Here is a 23,042-nt window from a genome sequence, read left to right as displayed (position 1 = left end):
TTCAGACTATATAAACAACCGCTTTCTGTTTGAAGAAGAAAAAGTACAAAGACAGCAAGTTCATCACCAATTTCAGACATCAACATGAAATATCAAACTCAACCATCAAACTAAAGATCTCTAGATTACCCATTATCAAATAAAATCAAAACTAAGGATTTCTAGATTCAAAGCTAGCTAACGGGTTAATTCGAGCAACAGGAGTGCATTTAAGTGGATGGGCCATGCTTAGAGTCATTTCTCCAGTTTCCTCCATGTTAACCATATCTCCATTAATTCTCCAGTCAAAACATTGTACCATTGTTCCAATGGCTACTCCAATAAAGATATAGCCCAAGTTTGTTCCGGGACATCCTCTTCTTCCACTTCCAAAAGGAATGTAGTTCAAAGCTAACTGTTCTCTCTCATCTTCTTTCCTTTTTGGGGGAACCATGAACCTCTCGGGCTGAAACTCGTCTGGATATTCCCATGAATCCGGATCTCTCATCACCGCATAAGCGTTTATTATCATTGTTGTGTTCTGTGCTATGTAAAACCCCCCGATCTTGCATCCCTCTGTTGCATTTCTCACCAAGATTGGCGTATGCGGGTGTAGTCTTAGCCCTTCTTTCACCACAGCCTGCAAATACGGCAGGTTTAAGAGATCTGTTTCTTGAATCAACCTCGTTTTCCCGACAACAGTTTCTATCTCTTCTCTCAATCTTTTAAGAATCTCGGGATGGTTAATGAGTTCCGCCATTATCCACTGTGTTGTATGTGCTGAGGTATCAGTGCCTCCAATGAAAAGCTCCTACGCAACCACATGCAAAATGTTAAAGATAAACTCTTTGCATGATCCTTACGCGGCAGCCATGAAAGACCATGAAATAAATTCAAGATATTACCACAAAGAGCGCTTTGATTTGGTTCCTGGTAATCTTAAACTCTGCATTGTCGTCTGCACAAACTTCCAACAGAACATCCATCATGTCTCTATCCTCTTTCTTGTTCGGATTCTCTTCGTGTTCTTTAATAATCTTCTCCAGCAATTCATCGTACCTCTGCGACACCTCCATGATTTCCTTCTCAAAAAGAGAGATCCCAAGCTTCTTGAGAGCTCGACCAACCGTGCTAGCTATAAGGAACTTCTTCACCAAACTAAGTGATTTGGTCACCAAGCCTCTGACTTGCTCTGCTTCACCGTTCTCCTCTGAGCACCTCCTCCCCATCATCATTCTGCAAATGCTGTTATTTGTTAGCTTCATCATCTCTATACCAACATCAACAGTCTCATTCTTTGCTGCCTTATCGAACAACATAGCACAGAAAGTCTTGAGTTCTTTTCCACGGATGAGCCGCGTCTGCTCGAGGGAATGAGACCCGAGAAGCTTTGTGACTAAGAGCTTCTTCATAAATCTCCAGTAATCTCCATAAGGAGCTGATACAAAGCCAAAGGAACCAAAAAGTATTGATTTTTCCATTATAGGAACCGTGCGATCACGGGTAACAAAGTTCAGGTCGTGGGTTCTGAAGATTTCATAGGCCATGGAGCCCGACGAGACTAGAACGAATGGGATATGGAAGGCGCGGAGTTGAAGGAGGGGACCATACTGGGAGGAGATTTTCTGAAAGGATTTGTGACATGGAACAGAGAGGAGAAGGTGAAGATGACCTATGACTGGTAGAGACGGTGGGCTTGGAGGTAGACCACAGTCTTGGAGTTGTGGATCTTTTGATTTCTTGAAAAAGAAAGCAGAGAGACAGAAGAGTGGGAAGAGCAATAGGAAGATGAAAATGAAGCAGAGCTGAAAGTCAACGGTGATTGCTGCCATTGTTGTCCAAAACCTGCAGAGAGGGTCAGATGAAGCAGAATGGTTTTATTTTATATATACCCTTTCTCTCAGATCTTCCCTTGAGATCCTTTGTAAGATTCAGATATCTAAATAGTTTAATATTAAAGGGACGTTAGACAAGGAGACAAAACAGGCTCCACAAGAGATATTTATATATATATAACATGTGAAAATAGGTTTAAGAGTTTCTTGAGCTAAAGAAAAAATCATTGATAACCAACATAAAAACACTTAAGAACTACCAATGCAAAACATCTTCGAGAAGTCCTGAATCTGAGCTTGAGCTTCAGCTTGAGATTGATAAGGAAGCTCACATCAGCTGAGAAAGGGCTACTGCAATCTGTGAACCAATAAGGGCATTGTTTTTCACAAGCGCAATGTCTGGAAACTGAGTCAAGGAATTCAAGACTTCCAATCTTGAGACAATGCTGTTTTTAGGCCATGTAAGGGTTTGGGATTTTCGATACTGATATAAATTTCTGAAACTACTTAAAGTAATTAGACGGCAAAAGATTGGTTGAGTATTAAAGATTAAGGGAACTTATAGACAAAGGATACTTGCGGCAAGTGAAGTGCCTCCAGTTAATTCATTAACCCGTGCAAGTAAGAACGGAGTTTCTGCATTTCCAGTAACGTTTTGTTCCCTGGACAACACCAAATTCAGTATTAAGACGATAAAATTAGAAAAAGAAGAAAATCCCTTGAAGTTTTCTGATGCAGCATGTATAAAAAGATATTAATTTCTTTATATGACCTTGCTTCAGTAAGAGCACGCTGTGTTGCTGATTCGATAAGATTTCCGGCGGCTGAATGCTGTTTCGGAATTGGAACAGCAAATAGAATCCCTGCCTGACGATTCAGCTTCATGTTTGCATCTGGAAAAAGCGGTTTTCTCAATGTGATAAGGGCTCAAAAGTCAAAACGCATAAGTACTCTAAAAAGGAAATTTGGAGACAAAGATTACACTTGCCTATTACTCGAGCACAGTCTTCAGGACTATCTACACGGGAAGGTGCCTATAGAAGTTAATATACCCACGTCACAACTAAATGTCTAAAGTTCAGCAATTGATTAATTTTAGTGGTACAAATTTTCACCTTACAGCCGCTTTTTTCTGTGAAAAATGCTGGAAACTCATCGCTCTTGTATGCAGCAACAAACACCTCTTGAGTTTCCTGCATTGTCAACAAATAGCTCTTGTGAAAAACCAAACTCTTAACAGTTGACAAGTAAATATACCTCGACTAGGGATTACATACCAGATATTCAAGAGTCTTTGGAATATCAAGTATTGATTTAACGCCTGCTGATATCACTGCTATAGGGGTTCTTCCAAGTGCAGTAAGATCAGATGATATGTCCATAGCTGCATTAAAAACACATTATAGCAGAGCATGCCAGGCACATATTGGCTTCAAAAGTACTCAACACCATCATCACAACAGAGTTTCTAACCGTGTAATTAGAAAAATTGAAATAGAAGTACAATAACGGGTATGAAACTTACTATGGTTAGCATGCCTATGCACACCTCCTATCCCGCCCGTCACAAAAACTTGGATGCCAACCTGCAACAACCAAAAATTCCTCTGAAATGCAATGAATCCCAAAACTACTATAGAAAGATCAAAAATCCTCAAAGGAACAAATCCAATTACCATAGAAGCGAAAAACAACGTTGCAGAGACTGTAGTTGCACCGTTTCCTCTTGTAGCCACCTGACGGAAACCATTTAGGCATTATGGAAGAAGAAATCAGCCCATGCATCGATTGACAGAGAAGCGGAAAAGTATATAAGGTGTTTGTCTATATTAAAAGCTAGTTTATAGTGCAGTAGGTTGAATAAACTGATGCAATTTAGTATTCTGAGCTGACATAGGATATTTTTTCATGACTAGAGTATGTAAATAAATGTTAAACTGGAGAATAAACAAGTTATCAATTTAGTATTCTGAACTGATATAGGATATTTTTTCATGACTAGAGTATGTAAATAAATGTTAAACTGGAGAATAAACAAGTTATCTTGTTTTCCGCTTGTACTGGTGAATATAATGATGGTGCAGATAGTAAAAAATAAAAGCCACTAGAAGTGACTCACAACATGTGGTATGTCTCTGCCTGCTGTCTTTTGGACACTTTTTCCCAGAGATGCAAGACGTTCTAATTCTTCTTCGTTCAAACCTGTTAACTACATATTAGCATCTATAACGAAAAGAAAAAACCTACAAGAATCAAAAGAAACTACTGGTTTTTGATCCTTTACGATAAGAGATCTATATCCGTGATCTAAGATCTTGAAACCAAGTTGGGGTGCAGGATATGTAAATTGTCAAAGATGTTCTAAAAACCGCTAAAGTTAACTTGGAGATTAGTGTTACCAGGTTCGATAACTCCAAAGCCTAGAGAGTAAAAAACTGTGATCCACCAGTATTAACTCACCTATGCAAGGTACTCCATTCAGGATAGCTATAGTTGCAGGGATTGCTCCATTTTCTCTCACAATTGACTCTACCTCTTTTGCTGTTTGCAGATTTTGAGGGTAAGGCATCCCTAAAAATAGACAGGTAAAGATAGACTAAGATCCAAGAATACAGGCTTATGTTCTGAAACTAACTTTAATCAAATTCAAGAGAATGCAATTCAAACAAGTCTGAATTATTGATAGAACTAGGAAAGAGCAAACAACCATGGGAGATAATGGTTGACTCAAGAGCGACCACAGCGCGCCCATTGGATAATGCTTCAGATACTTGTGGAGATATCTTAACCAGACTCCTGAGCTGCTTCAAAAACCAATTGTAAGAGAAAACAAATAAAGAATTGGAAAAAGCCTACAAACAGTGGGAAATTCAAAAGAGAGCTGGATCTTTTTACACAGAAACCTTGGTGTTTGCGTCAAGAGGTGAAAGATGATTCTGGAGATTCGAGATTCTAGACTGAGCAGAAGAAGAAGAAGCCATTTCTCCCTGAAAAATGCAGTTTTTGAAAGCCAACGATCAGAAATGACAAAACTTTCGGGTCAAATGTTTCAGAAGAAGCCTGGGAAATTTCTGAAATTTACAGTAACAATGAACTTAGGAACCACCACTAGAGGATCAAAGAACTAATCTTAATACCCAAAAGGCGCCTTTTTTGTGTTCTTGTCTAATTATTACAGTCAAAACAATTGAAAATAACGAACAAGAAAGAACTCTTCAAGTTGAAAAATTTACCCAAGCAAATCAGGTTCTGCTGCTCACCAAGGATATATAGCTTTGCAAACAGAATCAGTATGAGAAAATATATATTGTATTATAGTGAAAGATTTGTATCTATCTTCACTCTTCAGGTATCTTTGAGAGATACATAGCGGAGGAACTAAAAGTCCGATGTTGACGAAACAAGTCGGGTGAACCGGGTTTGGGGAATCGATTTGGTTTAATACATCGGCTATCAGATAGTATAAGAATTATAAACCGGTCCGGTTTATAATTGAACTGAGAGCAAAGAGTAAGAGAGAGATCTAATTGAACCAACTGAGTGTTTGGGTCCGTTGGCCACACACGAAGGACCGATCCAATCTCAGTCGCCGGCAGTCATCGCCACCGGTAATCCCAAACTCGTAAGCTTCTTCAGTTTTCACTCTTTAGACCATCGGTAATCCCTAATTGTTCCCGAATTGATCTAATAGTTGCGTCGCAATCGATCGCTGTGACAGATAGATAAACAGCTTAATTGTTCTTCACATTCGTGTTGATAAAAGTGTCGCTGATCATCTGTTTTGCAGATCTTCACATTTCGAGTGATTTTGGTTTTCTCTCACACAAAATTTACAAGCCATGGATAAATCGAGTGCTTTAGAGTATATCAACCAGATGTTCCCAACAGGTGATTTTGTAATTTTCTTCATGAAAACAGTATCAGAGGGATTAAATCCCAAGTATTATGATGAACTGTTGAATTTTTCTTGCTTCTGTAATCATGACCTTGTAGTTCAACTGCTGATTAGTTTTCTGCATATGTAATGTGACTGCTTTTACCATGAGTTTCAAATGTGTGTGTTTCCTTTACAGAGGCATCACTATCTGGCGTTGAGCCACTTATGCAAAAGATTCAGGGTGAGATTCGTCGGGTTGATGCTAGCATACTCTCTGCTGTTCGTCAACAGGTGAGCTTTTACTTTTTTCTACGTTTACGCAATAGTTATGCTCAATCTTATTCTTCGGACTGGTAATTGTACCTTAGAGTAACTCGGGAACTAAAGCTAAAGAGGATCTTGCTGATGCTACACGTGCTGTGGAGGTTTGTTTCTCATAGATCGATATGAAGTGTTTTTTTCGTTCTATCTATATATCAGTTCCCTTTCAGTTCATTCGTAAGAGAAGTTTGATCTTATTTTCGATTTCATACAGGAACTCTCTCATAAGATACAAGAGATAAAATCCAAAGCTGAGCAAAGTGAAGCAATGGTTCAAGAAATATGCCGTGACATTAAGAAGTTAGATTTTGCAAAGAAGAACATAACCACCACAATCACTGCTCTTCATCGCCTTACAATGTTAGGTTAGTTAGCAATCATTTACTCTGTTAATTTGTTCATTCTTTTTACCATATCTGGTCATGGTATCCTGAAATCAGAACAATAGCCCAAGTGTAGTGAATATAATCAAAACAGGGCTCATATAATTAGGGGTTCCAAGGTAGGCAACATCAGATAAGTGACATGATGTTGCTGGATATCCTATTTTGAGGATTTATGTCATCTTTATATGGTAAACCAAGATATGCCATGTGCGTAGCTTAAGTTGATCAAGTGCACACTATTCATTAGCTCATTAATGAAATTTGCTACCATGCTATGGCAGTTTCTGCTGTGGAACAGCTTCAGGTGATGGCGTCAAAAAGACAATACAAAGAGGCAGCTGCACAGCTGGAGGTACTTTTTGCAATTCGACAATCTTTTGCTTTTCTTGGTTCAGTTAGGTTGTAGTTCATTTGCTTTGGCTTTATGTTCACCGTCGGAGCTCCTTTGTCATTATTTAGCGTTAGGCTACCTAGTTGGATGTAATAGAAGACGATTCTTTGTATTTTCTGATTATATTCTTAAGATTCTAATTCTATAATATATTTTAGGCCGTAAACCAGTTAAATAATCACTTCGAAGCATACAGGGATGTTCCTAAAATCACGGAGCTCAGAGAAAAGCTTAATAATATAAAACAAATCCTGAAGTCCCATGTATTTTCTGATTTTTCCAGGTAATGCCTTTAGTGATTTGATCATATTTTACATACAAAAATAAGTCTGTGGCCAGCCAAAAGAGGTCCGCTGTAATGCTAGTGATTGATGCTCTTGCTTAATTCCTTTAACGTCATTCTCAGTAAGATTACAGCTCGAATGGATTTTTTTTCCCTATAGAATTTAGGTGTATCAGGTGATGAATTTTGCCCTTTTAGTGTCAAAATTGTGGTTTATGCTTGTTGGCTACTCTGTTGCTAATATAGTGCCTGCATACTGATTAAGCTTATTTGCTGCTTCATCTTCTCGGGAAAACCAAAATTTGTTTTGAGATGCTTATCTAGCATTTATTTTCACTTTTGGCATCTTCCACAGTCCCTCCCCATCTTATCTGTCAGATGCCGAAAACCTACATTTACCAAAAATATCTACTGTTGTCATCTCAGTTTAGGCACTGGGAAAGAGACAGAGGACACAAATTTGCTACAGCAGCTATCTGATTCTTGCTTGGTTGTTGATGCTCTGGAGCCATCTGTGAGGGAAGAGTTGGTAAACAACTTTTGCAGCAGGGAGCTCACCTCATATGAACAAATTTTTGAAGGAGCTGGTATGTTGTACTTAATTCTCTACATATAACTGGCACTGAAACTCTGAAAGTGCATGTTTATTTTGTCTTTATTTATTTAACTTCTAAGAGGTTTATTTGTTTGCAGAATTGGCAAAGTTGGATAAAACAGAGCGGAGATATGCTTGGATTAAGCGTCGAATCCGAACAAATGAAGAAATTTGGAAGATTTTTCCTGCTTCTTGGCATGTGCCTTATAGATTATGCATCCAGTTCTGCAAACAAACAAGGTACTACCTCTAGAGTTGCGATGAACATTTTTTCCTTCCCAGTTCATTTTTTCCTATCTTTTCTTCTTAGAGTCCTCAAAAACTTCGGGACTGGGCTACATAACACCCCTACTCTTCTGAACTTGATAACTAGATAATTGTCCCACACTTTTATTGTTAGGACATGGCTACATAACACTCCTACCTGGCGCGTCAATAGTATAAAATTTGTGAAGGAAGAAAAATTTTGATGTGCAAAAACTTAAAATTTTTGTTAATAGTGAATATTTTAAAAGAACAAACTTTTAAAAGCTTTTATAAACAGTAAATTTTTGGGAATGGGTCATATTTTTGGAGATCAAAATAAATGCATGGTATATAATATCTACTTTTTAAAAGCATGGTTTTTGTTGAATCAAACAAGAAAGTTAAATGAAATTTGTTTCATTTTGATGTAAGGGAAAAAATCTTAGATGAGTAAATATTTTAGTAAGTAAAGGTTAGTTTTATTAGTGCCGTATCTTTGTTGTTCATTTTTAATTTCTGTGTCAAGGTAAGAGGACACCCTTTTTTTAGTTTGTATTTTTGGTTGGTTTGTAGTCACTTTGCTATGAAAGATTAAGTCGCAGTGGTAACTGTGTTAATCTTAATTTAACAATAATATGCAACCTTCTCACCTAACTGTCCTTTTTTCCCATCAATTTTTCAGGAAGCAAGTAGAATATATTCTGGTCAATATGAAAGAGAAGCCGGTTGTAGCGATATTGCTTCTGGTCGGGCATACTCTCTTAGATCAATCATTGCATATGCAAGCTTTGCTTACATACATATTTCATTACATTGATCAGATGGACATAGGGGCGTTATTTCAATTTTAGATATTCCTCTGAAGGACATATAAAATGATTATGAATTATCTTACCCTGTTCCTCCTTTTCACTATCATAAAATCCTGTTATGTTGAATATCTTGTGGAATGTTTCAGGCCTCTATTAAAGTTTGATGTCTTTGAATTGTTAGGCACTACAAAGGACAGTAGAGTTCGAAAAAGAACTTGAAAAGAAATTTGGTGGTGGTGTTCCTACTAAAGATATTGAAGATGACATTGAAGAAATTGGTACATGGGAAGATAATAGTCAGAATATATCCAAAATCCGCAAGAAATATGAAAAGAAGTTTGCTGCTAATCAAGAATCCGAGGAGAATGTATATTCTTTTTCTTATTCTATATTATGGAACACACTCTAGTAATTGTATATTAACGCTTACACTTTTATTGTGATAATGTTTTCAACAGGAAAAGACCGGAAACAAAGACTTATCTGTTACTGGCGCTGGGGTATATTCCCTACCTCCTGATTTTGTTGGTTGATGTCTTATCTATAGTAATTCTGAAATCCCTTAGAGAGAAAGTGGTAGTTGCTTCACTCTTAACAGTTTATAGGCACAATATTACATTTCTAAAAGATAGTATTAATATCTTGCATGGCATCCCCATTTAAGGGTCTACTGAGATTCTTAGACTTTCATCATCCCACTTGACCTTACATACCTGGAAACTGAAATGATATGTAATCTACTTGTGCAATTCTATCATTTGCAGTGTTTATTTACTCACTAGTTACTTGAATTCGCAGTTTAACTTCCGTGGAATGATCTCTTCCTGCTTTGAACCTCATTTAACTCCGTATATTGAGTTGGAAGAGAAGACACTTATGGATGACCTGGAGAAAATTGTTCAGGTAATAAAATATTTTTCTCTTCACGAAATTATTTTGTTCCAAGGTTTGTGAAGTTATCTTAGTTTTGTATTCGTTCTGTCAGGAGGAAACATGGGATATTGAGGATGGAAGTCAAAATAATGTTTTATCTAGCAGCACACAGGTGAGTACCTAGGAAAGTTTCTTGTAGAAGGGTAAATAGTTTTAACGTTTACAGATATTTACATCCTTATTCAGTGGATTGAATGATTAAGACATCCACTAGGTATTAATTGGCAGGGGTAATTGGCTTCTTTATATAGGTGTGTATAATAACTCTCTACTTGATACATTGAACCTATAACTTGGTCATACCCACTGAGCTGGATAGAAATTTGGATTATCTCCGTGTTGTATGTTGTAGTAGTAGAAAAAGTATTCGTGTTAGACCGGATATTATACTCAAGATGAATTTCGAAAAGTATTGTCCGTGCATAGTGAACTATCAATGTTACTAAAAAACTAGTGAGAACTTAATAACATTCATATACAAGCTATATCTGTCACGTTATAGCTTATCGTTGGTAATCATTTGAAATGCCTTGTTTGCAGCTATTTTCCAATATAAAGAAGAGCTTGAAACGTTGTAATACTCTCAGTACGAACCAGACTTTATTCAGTTTATTCAAGGTACATTTTTCATATGCTTGATATGGGCTTTCAATATATATATTATAGAATTGTACTGTGAAGTCGAGCAATGTCTTAGTCTAAGAACCAGCTTTGTTTGGGGGTTTTAGAATTTTATTTCGAGAAACCTTTTTAGTTGACTCAGCTTTTCTAGCCACCTAGGTTCCCACAAGGGTTGGGCATACACATGCTGTCTTTAATGATGTTTGCAGGCCAATTTAAATGTTCTACTTCACGGTCTTAGATAAGGTGGTTGGAGATTTGAGTTTATTCTTTTGAAATGGTCTCCTCTCTACAGGTCTTTCAACGAGTTCTGAAGGCCTATGCTACAAAGCTATTTGGTAAGCTCCCGAAAGGAGGCACTGGTATCGTTGCCGCAGCCACAGGCATGGATGGACAGATAAAGGTGGGCCTTCTTCCTGTTTCCTATGTGTGCTTTTTGATGTAGTTTTACCTATTTATTTCCTCTGTGCAGGTCTCGGAGAGAGATGAAAAGGTGATATGCTACATAGTTAATTCTGCTGAGTATTGCCACAAAACAGTAAGCTTGTTCTTCCCTATTATTCTGTTTTCTTGCCTTTCTCACATTTGGCACCCTCAGCATGCAGCATATATATGTTGATACCTGTGTGTATCCTGTTGCGACGGGTCAATGGGGTTGTATCATATGGTCCTAATCTTCTTTTGAGGATAGTCATAGAAAAACCAGTTTTGACATTGTTAATCTTTGCATCAAGTTCCAAGAAACTTCCATGGGTCTAGTTATATTCTCAATGAGTTTGTGATGTGATCTTCCTCCAAAGCATTTTAAGCAATGAACTTCATATCTTACACCTCCAAATTTCTTGGTTTTACCAATTCCAGCGTAGTTGTGAAAGGTTTTTGCAATTTTTCTTATATATTTGTGTCACACATGTGGTAGTTTTTCAAATATAGTATCTGTTGCTTCAGTATTAAACAATTTAATGCAAGCTGTTATGTTGTTCCGGGATACAAGATGTGTGTCGGTGTTTGTAGGATTCTATCTTAAAGTTTTGATTAAGTGAACAGCAATGCGGTACTTCACAAGGAATATTTGCTATTTGTATTGCAGTCTGGTGAACTGGCAGAAAACGTCGCAGAAATTATTGACCCACATTATGCTGATGGTGTAGACATGTCAGAGGTCCAGGTATTGATCACATGAAGGACTTAATAGTTTTCCCTATTTAGGATTGTACTTAAGCTGTGCTGCTGTGTAGGATGAATTTTCAGCTGTCATAACTAAAGCATTGGTAACACTGGTCCTTGGACTTGAGACTAAATTTGACACAGAAATGGCAGCGATGACACGTGTTCTGTGGAGCACACTCGAGAGCGTGGGTGACCAGTCTTTGTAAGATCTAACTGGGGTGTTAAAAGCTTATATTGTTTTTGATGCCCATATGACCAAGCGTTAACAACATGCATTTGCATCTTCATATAGGTACGTGAATGGAATAAATACAATCCTTAGCAGCAGCATTCCTGTCCTCGGGAAACTTCTAACACCAGTTTACTTCCAGTTTTTCCTCGACAAGGTAATTATAAAGAGTGTGTATGATTTGAGTGCCTTCATGATCTGATGGTTGTGGTCTTGTGCAAATTTGACCCGCATGAAATGGGGTCAAACCTTGAGCAGGTCCTTACAAAATTTTCATGCTACCCTGTATAACTTTGTGCAGCTGGCATCATCCCTAGGACCACGGTTCTATGCTAATATTTTCAGATGCAAGCAACTATCCGAAACGGGAGCTCAACAGGTTAGCTTGCATGGTCTACGTTTCTCGGATACCTCTGATTATCTCTGTTGTGATTTCTCTAACAGTCAACTAGAATGATGTCAGTGTGAAAAAAATAAATTTACCTAGTTTATGAGTATCCAATGACTAGAGCCAAACATAGTCTGGTTATATTGCCTTATCGTTCACACTTTTTTCTTTTGTCGATGTTTAGTAATTTCTGAACTTGTACTAGTATTCATGCGATGTTATGTTTCTGAGCCCTTGGTTTTTAGTTTGTTTTAGAGTTTGAATATGAATTATTTGGCTTTTGGTTTCACAGATGTTACTAGATACGCAAGCCGTGAAGACGATTCTGCTAGAGATTCCTTCCCTTGCCAGACAGGTTAGCTCCTCACTACCAATTTATGTCATTGATGTTATCTCAGTGTGACTTATTACTGGGTATCTTCTGCGCAAAAGTAGAATACCTGATGCCTAAACCCTTTGGATATTCTTGTTTCGGTCATATATCCGGTATCAGAGAAAACGCATATAGCACTTTAGTCTGTAAATCCGAAACGGGTTACTTTTTTAAGTTTTGACATATCTTTTAATAATATCATTGCAGACTTCAACTGCAGCCAGCTATTCCAAATTTGTGAGCCGTGAAATGAGCAGAGCTGAAGCACTCCTTAAGGTCATACTATCCCCAATAGATTCAGTGGCAGACACCTATCGTGCACTGTTTCCGGAAGGAACACCCATGGAGTTTCAACGCATCTTGGAACTTAAGGTAATTTTGACTTGTCTTAACTCATTTCCTCATTCTAAAACGAACTGGCGTGAGACCCGAGTCTGGTTTCGCAACAGTATTCTAGAGCGACTGTTTATATCGTGGGGCTAAGTATTGTTCTCTCCCAACAGCATTAGTTCTTTCTCTCTATATCAAACTATAGGGGCCTTAAACATACGCTGAAACTTGTTCTGGTGTTTGGTGCAGGGTCTGAAAAAAGCTGATCAGCAGAGTATACTTGATGATTTCAACAAGCATGGCCCAGGATTCACACAGCCGTCAGTTACAGCGGCAATGCCACAACCTATGCCAAGCCCACCTGCACCCCCACTGGCAATCACTAATCCGGCTACAGCCGCTGGGTTCATAGCAAATAGTGAGGATGTGTTAACTAGAGCAGCTGCACTTGGCAGAGGAGCTGCAAGCACTGGCTTCAAGAAGTTCATCGCTCTTACTGAAGCTGCCAAAGACCGCAAAGATGGACCTCTGAGGAGACTCTTTAACGCATGATTTAGTTCTTTTCGACCCTTTGTTTTTTGGTTTTTTTTCATTTTTGGTTCTTGTACTCAGAACAACTTATCAGACCATTATGAGTCTGACAAATCGAACATTTAAATCCACAATATATCCATGTACACAAATTTCGCATTCATCTTTTGCCTCTTGTTTATTATTTTGGCTCCGACTTGTTTGAATTAGTTCATCAACCACCACAGGATTAATAGTCAGCTGAGTACCAGAAATCAAATAACATTGCACATGTGTCGTCTAGAGACTAAAACATGAAAGCATGTTCTGCAGATGTGTCGGCTAGTGATTGCAAAATTGGCACACCAGTTTGTAATCAGATTATAAAAGCAACTCATGATACCGCTTTTTGAGATCATCATTAAATAACACTCCACAAAATCAGTTTATTTTAGTCACTCCACCGTTTGAGGGTATTAGAGCATCTCCAATGAGAGATAATTATATTGAGCCTCTTATATTTTTTTAGTATTAAATAGTGTACTTTTTCAAAATAAATTGATCGACATTGACTTTCAGCAGGCGGCTGATACTTGGTTTTCATAGTTTGATTATGTTTGTTTGTTGTGTGTTGGAAACTGAATTCTCAATTGCTTGTGTGTATAGCCCAATAGATGGGAGGATTGCCTTATTGAGTATTTGTGATAATACTCATTCGTCTTAATTGTTGTTTGTGATGCATGTAAAGGCAAAGTGTGATTATGGAATCAAGGTAATAAAGAGGAGGATGTTCTAGTGGCTCAAGTGGTTGTTGTCTGTTTCCTATTAGGTTGCTAGAGTTGAGTCTTTAGAATGTTGCTAGGATTGCTGGTTCTTTGGTTAATGCTGGTTATTTGGAATTGTTGGATAATTTACTATTGGATTACAGTTATTGGTTAATTGCTGGATTGATGTTGTTGAATAAATGATGAATTATTTCCGTTGTTGTGTTTTATTGGGGTTAGGATGTTAGTGAATATGGGATCACTAGTTTAATATTGTGTAAAAAAATTGGTTGGGTCATTTCAGGTTGATTTTGACAAAGAAGATGAATGGGGTTATTTGGCGTTGATTAAAAATTGTAACTCAAAAGCAACTGTCTCAGGCTTAGCAAGTTATGTGAAGGAGATTGTGTGTTAATTTTGTGCACATTTACCAAGTAAGAAAACTTATAAGGGAGTCAAGGTGTTTGTCAGAGAACATATGTACAATTTTTCTCCTTCAGCTATCAACTGTTATCTGAAATTCGCTCCTTTAACAAACGATGAGGTCAAAGCTGATGCCGATGCTGATATTGTCATTCTAGAGAAGATTGTTGATACCTTGAGTGAAGAAAATAAGTTTTTTTGGGGAAAGCTTAATACCAAAAATTTGTCTGCAAGTGTTGGAGCTCTTCGTATTGCTGCTTTTAACTGGTTTCTGCTATTAATCAGAGTCATATCTCTGAAAAAAGAGCTCGGTTGGTTTATAATGTTCCATGGTATTCAGATTGACGTTGGTAAGTTGGTGTTTGAGCAAGTGATGGAGCTTTGTTCGTTTCAGAAAAATGAGTCACAATGTATAGTGTTTCCTCGAATTATCTTTGGTCTTCTTGAGCATCAAAGTAAAATCAGAATCTTCAAGGAAGTAAAATATATCCCTCCAGTATGCTATAAAAAGGATAAACAAATTGGTGAAGCTTACGATGTGTGGTTCAAAAAGAAGCATTCCAAGCCTGCCAAAAATACTATTTCAGAACCAATGAGTATATCTCAGGATGAGTTAGATCATCAAGGTGTTAAGGTTTTACAGCTTGGGGGCATTGGGATTCCACAAATTGGACAAGAGAACCCAGCAGCCACTTACGAGGCTCTTGTGGACACTGCACAGGCTCTTCAGACTCTCACAAATGTTGTTCATCGGCTGACTCAAAATCATCCCTTGTCAAAAATGATGCTTTAAGCTCTGTTTTTAACATATGTGTTCTCAACCTGGGGGAGATGGTTTGAGTTTCTGGGGGAGTTTTTCATTCAGTTGTAGGATTTTGGGGGAGTTGGAGTTTTTCATTGCAAGTTTCGATTGTAGGATTTTGGGAGAGTTGGGTGTTTCAAAATACAAGTCTGTTGTTTATTTTCAACATGGAAAACCTTAAGCGGCTTCATTGGATGTTCTTGTTTGATGAAAATCTTGTGTTTATGAAAGCTTGAACATTTGTTTAAATGGTTGTTATGACTGTATGGATCTTTTTGCTTGAAAAATTCTACAAACATGTGTTTGAGAGACACAAGGTTAAAATGGGGGAGATTGAAGATGCAAACATATGATATAGTCGTTGTACTAGGTACAAGTAGGACAAGAAGTAATACAGACAAACAATGAAGAGTCGAAATATGGAAATAAGTCATGGTGGTTAATGTACGAATCGATAAGGAAGATTACAAGAGCAGGAAGCTTGGAGAAAAGTCTAGAAGCTTGAAGTGTGTCTTTACAAAGGGAAAAGGGAAACTTAGAGAAGATAGACAACTTTCTTTTCCTCAAAGAACAAGAAAATTGTCAATTATTGTTAGTATTAGAATAGGGAAAAAACCTGTTATATGGCACACCTGTTTAATATAAATAGGATACCTTGGCCTCAGGGTAAAGGTAGAGATTTAGAGTTTGAAAATTCTTAGCAATTGTATTTTAAGCTTAAGAAAAATATAGCTTAGAGATTGAAAGAGGGCTGTGGAGTTTTGAGAGAGATTCTTGACCAAGTTTGTGATCCCAGAACTCGAGATTGAGAGAATAGAAAATATTTTTAAAAGAAAGAGTTGTAAACATATTTTCTATTAATCAAAAAGTTGTTTTGAGAAAATCCCTGTGTGAATTCTTGATTTAGTTTATGTACTAATAGCTCTTACTCTTTCATATTTGTTTCACAAACTATATTTGAATACAATATTTATTTTCTTTAAACAATATATTAGAATACACATAAAACTATATTTGAATACAATATTTATTTCTTTAAACAATATATTAGAATACAATGTATCTAACTGAATTTAATATCCTTATGTGGAATATGCATTGCATTTTTTTTTTTTTTTTGACAACTATGCATTGCATTTATCAACAAAAATTAATTGTTTTTTTTTCTTTCAGATTCTGAATTAAGAAACAAAAGGAAACAAAAAAAAAAAAGTAAACTAGCCGTTGGATAAACCAATTTCAAAAGCTTAAGCGCCGCTTGTTTGCTTATCCAACGGTCAAAAACAAATCTTTTTTTCCATTTAAAGCGCAAAGCGACGCCGTTTTGTTCTCACCCAGACGTCGTTTTATAACCAAACCCTCTCATCTCATCTCTCTTACAAATCGGAAGGAAGAAGAAGGATCTTTGTTTTCTCTGCCTCTTAACTCCTTCTTCTTCTACTTTCGATTAATATTGAATCTGATTCGTCTCTACTAGTGTCCAATTTGTCTGTTTCGATTTCTCTTTTAAAAAATTCGATTTTTTTCGATTTCGGTCTTGACGAGTAAGAAGAAAGACGAAAGTGATGGCTCCCGTAAACGGGTATCAGGGAAACACTCCGGCGGATCCTCCGGCTTCTAATGGATCGAAACCACCCGCGGCTCCGACCAAGACTGTTGACAGCCAATCTGTTCTCAGAAGGTACTTTTTTCTTCTTCTTTTGCCTTGGGATCTTGTTTCCAACATTCCCCGTTTCAATTTCTTAACCGCCTTCGTCTTTTGCCTCGTATTAGTTTATCGTATCCATTTCATGGTATCGTTAGTATTTTGGCTATTACCCATATCCAATTCTTGTGGTTAATGTACTTCTGAATCCCAAAAAATGAAGTGGGAGACTTCTACTATATCGTTGCATACAAACTGTTTGTTAGAATGTCTCTGAGAGAACTAAACCTTTAAGATGTTCTTTGTATTCATCTTTCAGTCAGAACTTATCATTTCCCTTTAGTTTATATGTCACAAAGATTCAGTTTTTAATCATACCCACGGATTCTTAATCCGTTTTTTGTTTCTTTGCTTAAACGCAGGCTGCAATCTGAATTGATGGGCTTGATGGTGAGTTTTATCATCTTTCTTTCTCTTGCTGTAGATAAACAGATAGTGTGAATTGGTTTTTGTAGTTAAGATTTGCTCATAAGGTCTTGACTTGGGGTGTTTTCAGATGGGCGGTGGTCCGGGGATATCTGCTTTTCCAGAGGAAGACAACATATTCTGCTGGAAAGGGACGATCACAGGAAGCAAAGATACAGTTTTTGAAGGAACTGAGTACAGACTCTCCCTCTCTTTCTCCAATGACTATCCTTTCAAACCTCCAAAGGTTAAGTTCGAGACATGTTGCTTCCACCCCAATGTTGATGTCTATGGCAATATCTGCTTAGACATTCTTCAGGTAAAATGTACCTTCCATTTGTGTCTTTGCTCTACACAGAATTAGAGAAGAAGTGCCAAACTTAATCCGCATTCGTATTTGCAGGATAAGTGGTCATCTGCTTACGATGTTAGGACAATACTATTGTCGATTCAGAGCCTTCTGGGAGGTAATCTATCGGGCATAATGTTTGATTTCCTGTAAACTCTTTTTGTTGGCTGATCCAGTATCTGAGTGTGTTCTTTTACATCTTTTTCGGTGGTCAGAACCTAACATCAGCTCACCGTTGAACACACAAGCAGCTCAGCTCTGGAGCAACCAAGAAGGTGAAACAAAAGATGATATAACACTTATTATAAATCAAACGTCTTTGAAGTTCTTCCATTATGAGTTTCTTATGTCTCTTTTGTTATCACTGTGCAGAGTATAGGAAGATGGTTGAGAAGCTCTACAAGCCTCCCAGTGCATGATTTCTGCTAGCTCTTCTGATTCATAAATCTCCACTGCGTTTGATGATTTCACATACAATGATTTTCCAGAAGAAACACTTTGTGTCATTCATTTTGCTTTATTCTTTTGTTTCTGAACATCAGCAGTTTCATCTGTAACTTTACCTTTAGTTTTTTGACTTGAGCCGAATAATGACAGAATGTGACGAGTGGGTTTTTCATAGAGTAATCAGAAAGATAATATACTTTTTTATTCATTATAAAATGGTGGAGAGTGAGATTTCCAGAGATTAATCAGAAGAGATGTTTTATTCATTTCACAAACGAAGAAAAGAGTCCTCAATTTCGAAGTACAACTGCAGTTTTTTTATTGTTGAAGTGAGAAATGATAAGCACATAGGTTTGACTAAATTCACCAGATTTAAGAAAGGCCACGAACTTTTCCAGTGGCGGTGTCAATATCAATCTCGTAGAAACAAGGTCTTGTGGGAAGTCCAGGCATTGTGCTCATTGTACCAACCAGTGGATAGATGAAACCAGCTCCAATGCTTCCTCTAACATCTCTTATTGGCAACACAAACCCTGTAGGTGCTCCTTTCTTTGATGCATCATGGGAGAATGAATATTGCGTTTTCGACATGCATATGGGAAGGTTCGAGAAGCCTTGTTGTGTGTACATCTCAATCTGTTTCTCTGCCTGCATTTACATATCACAGAAGAATATAAGGGATTTACATAAAGGAGGTTTCTTTTAGCAACAATGCAACAAAATTGAAGAAGTCGGTTTAGGAATCAATCACCTGGTCTGAGTATTCAACACCACTGGCTCCATATGACTTAGCTATGGCCTCAATTTTGTCTTTGATGCTAATGTCCAATGGGTAGAGGAACCTAAGTGGATGTGTAATGTTTTGACAAGCTTTTTCAACCGCAATACCAAGATCCACCTACAACATTTCCAAGAACAATTCATTTTTTAAGCTGGAATCGCAAACATAAATTGCATATAATGTAATCAGAAAGTACTGGTATTCAAAGAGAGAAGATTACCGCTCCTTTACCACCATGAGCATGGTGGGAACAAATGACAGCATCAAAAGCACCAGCATCCATTGAAAATTTCCTAACTGCATTTAGCTCTGCTTCGGTATCCGTTGAGAACATATTCACAGCAACAACTACATTCACACCATAAGCCTTTGTGTTTGAGATGTGCTTTGCTAGATTCACACATCCAGCTTCAACCAAGGAAACATTCTCGCTTACATAAGCACGATCAAGAGGCCTCCCGGCAACAACATCAGGTCCACCACCATGCATTTTCAAGGCCCTAACAGTTGCCACAACAATCGCACACTGAGGCGTTAATCCGCTGTAACGACACTTAATATTCATGAACTTCTCTGTCCCAATGTCAGAACCAAAACCTGCTTCTGTTACCACGAATCCACCAGGTCCCACCAGCTTTAAAGCGATTTTATCAGCAACAATTGATGAATTTCCATGAGCTATGTTTGCAAAAGGACCAGCATGAACAAGGACAGGTGTCCCTTCAAGTGTCTGCATGAGTGTCGGGTTGATAGCGTCTTTCATCAGAACGGTCAAGGCTCCTCCAACACCAAGATCATCAGCTGTTATCGGCTCTCCGGCCTTGCTGTTACCAACCACCATTTTACCAAGCCTCTCTCTCATATCACCAAGAGAGGTTGTCAAAGCCAAAACAGCCATAATCTCACTAGCAACAGATATATCAAAACCAGTTTCTCTGGTCATCCCTTTTTCCTCAGGTCCCTGACCAATAGTAATCTTCCTCAAGAACCGGTCATTAACATCCATCACTCTTCTCCACGTGATGGAAGCAGGATCAATATCAAGCCTAGCAAATTTCTTTATCTCCTCGGGAGTAAGCTCCTCCGGACTGGTCTTGGAGATCCCAAGCTTAGTCAATCTCCTGAACATAATGTCACTGAAACTACGCCTCCCTTCTTTATTAGGAGGACACAACCTATTAAAAAGAGCCTTGTCGGATTGAGATGTCTCATGGAAAATCCGAGTGTCGATAGCAGCAGCTAAGAGATTGTTGGAAGCAGTGATCGCATGAATATCTCCAGTGAGATGAAGATTGAACTCATCCATAGGAATCACCTGACTATACCCACCACCGGCTGCACCTCCTTTGATTCCAAAGGTTGGTCCTTGTGATGGTTGGCGAAGACAAGTAACAACCTAAGCAACAACACTTCAGATATCAATAATACCAAAAGAGAAGTTCATACAAAAGAAAGAGAGGAAGATGTAAAACCTTCTTATCGAGGTAAGCGCCTAAGGCTTGACAAAGTCCAACAGTGGTAGTACTCTTGCCTTCTCCAAGAGGAGTTGGAGTAATCCCTCCAACAACAACATAGTAACCATCTTCTTGTTCTTGAAGCTCATCAAACGCAGACAACAAAACCTAAAAGAACAAATCATCAGTTAGTTAGATCAGAACACTGAACAACTAAATCAGAACTTCATAAGAGAAACTACCGACAAAAATAAGTAACAGAAAAAGAGAGCTAATTTTCGTATAAAAATTGTAAAAAGAAGCCAAAATCAATCGAAAGTTATAAACTTTGAACTTACGTAATAGCCTACTCAAAGCTAAAAACACTTAAAACCCCATTAGCAATATCTTGAAAATTATTATGTTTTGAACAAAAAACATGATCGAAACCATTTAGAAACAATAGAAAAAACAGTATCATTCAGCCAAAACAGAGTTGTTTCAGATCCTTGTTCAATCAAATCTCAAAACATGTCACAAGTCCCAAACCGACAACAACCCATTTTTTTGAGAGAAAGAAATAAACAAAAAGGGGAAGTGAATACCTTAGCTTTATACTTGCCGTAGAGATCGTAGTGAAGTGGGTTGATATTGAGATCTTTGGCAATCTCAGAGATGTGTAAAGGCTCGACGGAATTAGCAATATCAATATCAGCGGGAACTGGTGAAACAACCTGAAGCTTTCTCGATGATGGACTCATCACTCTCTCTCTCTCTCTTCTAAGTTTCCTTCTCTTTTTGGTTTTTGGTCTCAAGTCTGATCTTTGCGTTGGAGAGAGAAAGGATGAGATGAAGATGATGGAAGAGGACGATGATGTTTTTTTTTTTAATTATTAGTTTAACCCAAACCAATCAATCCATAAACCCCATTTTTAAGTTAACATTTACATGTACTAGTTAGGCCTGGGCAAATTACCCGGATCCGAATATCTGAATATCCGATCCGAACCCGATCCAAAAAATCCGATCCGAATTCTTATCTGAAATTGTAAAATACCCGAACGGGTTCTAAATCTCTAAATCCGAAAACCCGAATCCGAACCTGATCCGAACCGAAATCCGAACGAATATCCGAATATACCAACATTATTAATATATAGTAGTAATATATTAGTAATATTTATAATTTTAATAATATAAATATTCAAAATATTCAGATTTTTAGATATTTTCGACAATTTGAAGTATTTAAACTGTTTATTAGTAAATTTGGATAGAAAATACTCTAAATTTTTAGATATATTGCGTATTATTGAATAATTTAGACTAAATTAGATACTAAAATTTTGAGTTTTGTGAACTTCGGGTAATCCAAATCCGAATCCGAAATATTCGAACCGGACTCGATCCAAACCCGAAGTCTAGAAATACCCGAACGGGTCCTATACCTCTAAACCCAAAAACCCAAAAACCCGAAATACCTAAAGCGAACCCGAACGGATACCCAAATGCCCAGGACTAATACTAGTTATCCATAATTCCATACTAACCAATGAGAGGACTTATTGTTTTTGGTTTTCTCTTTTATTTTTTTACCTTTAATAAGGAAAAATGATTGCCAGCTACTTGAAGTATACACCAACACATAGCCACACATACAAACAATAAAAATGTCTTGTTAACTACGTGAACTATTGTCATCACATAAGGACATCCATAAACATACATATGTTATGTCTACAACACCATAAATATTCGAGGTTAACCAAAATCCGGTGTTGACCGACGTTGACCAATATTTACTGGCATTGACCGCCGTTGACCAAAAAAAATATTCAAAAAAATATTTTTTTTCCTAAAAATAATAATTTTTTGTTTTTATGTATTTTTGAAAATACAAAATACAAAATGATTTTTAAATAGAAAGAGTATAAAATTTGTTATTGTTTATGAAAACTACTACACATAAATTTTTGGTGATATAGTTTTATTATATTATTTTTAGTATATTTTCTAACAAACGGACAATTCGTCGATTCACCCTTACGCCTCTCTTGTTCACCCCTTTTAAATTAAGGAAACGAATCTTAATTAAAGAAACAAATTATGTTGATCAATCAATTTTAAAATTGTTAATTTTAATATTATATTACAGTTTTTAATTATAACATCTAAAACCCTAACCATTTATTATAAACCTAAACCAACATATAATTTTATTTAATTATCAAATCTAAACCCTAAACACTCTTTTATAAACCCAAACCTACATATAATTTTATTTAATTGTAAAATAAAAATCCTAACCACTCTTTTGTAAACGCAAACTGACATAATTTTCTTAATAAAATATCTCTTTCTAAAAATAAGATATGACATGCCATATTATTGTATTCTGATTTGTTAATTAAGAGGGGATGAATGAGAGTTGTTCACCCCTAGGGGTGAATCCAAGAATTTTTCTTAACAAAATTAGTTACTTTATATACCACAAATTTTGTTTTTAATATAATTTTTATTTTCTTTGGTAAATAATTTTCTTGTACTTTTTTGCTGTTATATTTTGTTTTTGTAAATTATACAAATCATTTATCTATTTTATTTATTTATTAAAAATATATAAAAACAAAAAAGTTATTATTTTTAGGAAAAAA

At 36.9% G+C, this 23,042-nt stretch overlaps 5 protein-coding genes across 8 annotated transcripts; 2 read left to right on the top strand and 3 right to left on the bottom strand.

The window, feature by feature from the left end:
* Positions 1-11: 11 nt before the first annotated feature.
* On the bottom strand, positions 12-1,957 carry LOC104758361 (cytochrome P450 705A22-like). Its single transcript, XM_010481211.3, has 2 exons — positions 885-1,957; positions 12-790 (listed from the first exon to the last, which is right to left on the bottom strand). Exons 1-2 carry the CDS (start codon positions 1,809-1,811, stop codon positions 152-154), a joined length of 1,566 nt encoding a protein of 521 aa, XP_010479513.1. The 5' UTR covers positions 1,812-1,957; the 3' UTR covers positions 12-151.
* LOC104758360 (pseudouridine-5'-phosphate glycosidase) lies at positions 1,954-5,225 on the bottom strand. 2 transcript variants are annotated; one of them, XM_010481210.3, is made up of 13 exons: positions 5,048-5,225; positions 4,718-4,801; positions 4,522-4,615; positions 4,275-4,385; positions 3,934-4,016; positions 3,491-3,550; positions 3,340-3,400; positions 3,092-3,198; positions 2,930-3,007; positions 2,803-2,848; positions 2,587-2,707; positions 2,391-2,476; positions 1,954-2,213 (listed from the first exon to the last, which is right to left on the bottom strand). In XM_010481210.3, the coding sequence occupies exons 2-13, from the start codon at positions 4,793-4,795 to the stop codon at positions 2,143-2,145; spliced, it is 996 nt and encodes a 331-aa protein (XP_010479512.1). In that variant the 5' UTR covers positions 4,796-4,801; positions 5,048-5,225; the 3' UTR covers positions 1,954-2,142. The 2 variants fall into 2 exon arrangements, with proteins under 2 accessions (XP_010479512.1, XP_087350008.1); XM_087493882.1 differs by having other exon boundaries at positions 4,897-5,053.
* A 107-nt stretch (positions 5,226-5,332) lies between these two features.
* Positions 5,333-13,463, top strand: LOC104758359 (vacuolar protein sorting-associated protein 53 A). 3 transcript variants are annotated; one of them, XM_010481209.3, is made up of 24 exons: positions 5,333-5,422; positions 5,602-5,702; positions 5,888-5,982; positions 6,060-6,116; positions 6,227-6,377; positions 6,680-6,750; positions 6,948-7,072; positions 7,499-7,659; positions 7,766-7,907; positions 8,596-8,659; positions 8,907-9,092; positions 9,184-9,225; positions 9,524-9,628; positions 9,711-9,770; positions 10,199-10,276; positions 10,575-10,682; positions 10,752-10,817; positions 11,370-11,447; positions 11,518-11,651; positions 11,742-11,835; positions 11,980-12,057; positions 12,359-12,421; positions 12,647-12,811; positions 13,019-13,463. In XM_010481209.3, the coding sequence occupies exons 2-24, from the start codon at positions 5,654-5,656 to the stop codon at positions 13,319-13,321; spliced, it is 2,475 nt and encodes an 824-aa protein (XP_010479511.1). In that variant the 5' UTR covers positions 5,333-5,422; positions 5,602-5,653; the 3' UTR covers positions 13,322-13,463. The 3 variants fall into 3 exon arrangements, with proteins under 3 accessions (XP_010479511.1, XP_010479509.1, XP_087350007.1); XM_010481207.3 differs by having other exon boundaries at positions 5,333-5,436; XM_087493881.1 differs by lacking the exon at positions 6,948-7,072 and having other exon boundaries at positions 5,396-5,436.
* Positions 13,464-16,536: 3,073 nt separating this feature from the next.
* On the top strand, positions 16,537-18,390 carry LOC104758358 (ubiquitin-conjugating enzyme E2 20). The gene is made up of 6 exons (XM_010481206.2): positions 16,537-16,949; positions 17,336-17,363; positions 17,470-17,697; positions 17,782-17,845; positions 17,943-18,002; positions 18,100-18,390. The coding sequence occupies exons 1-6, from the start codon at positions 16,834-16,836 to the stop codon at positions 18,144-18,146; spliced, it is 543 nt and encodes a 180-aa protein (XP_010479508.1). The 5' UTR covers positions 16,537-16,833; the 3' UTR covers positions 18,147-18,390.
* A 25-nt stretch (positions 18,391-18,415) lies between these two features.
* LOC104759913 (formate--tetrahydrofolate ligase) lies at positions 18,416-21,343 on the bottom strand. Its single transcript, XM_087494597.1, has 5 exons — positions 20,994-21,343; positions 20,428-20,577; positions 19,176-20,351; positions 18,926-19,072; positions 18,416-18,822 (listed from the first exon to the last, which is right to left on the bottom strand). The coding sequence occupies exons 1-5, from the start codon at positions 21,147-21,149 to the stop codon at positions 18,547-18,549; spliced, it is 1,905 nt and encodes a 634-aa protein (XP_087350723.1). The 5' UTR covers positions 21,150-21,343; the 3' UTR covers positions 18,416-18,546.
* Positions 21,344-23,042: the final 1,699 nt, after the last annotated feature.

This window comes from Camelina sativa, chromosome 17 (assembly GCF_030686135.1).
Source record: "Camelina sativa cultivar CO46 ecotype springtype chromosome 17, ASM3068613v1".
NCBI lineage: Eukaryota > Viridiplantae > Streptophyta > Magnoliopsida > Brassicales > Brassicaceae > Camelina > Camelina sativa.
The sequence above is the reverse complement of the archived record's forward strand: the minus strand, read 5'-3'. Positions and strand labels throughout refer to the sequence as shown.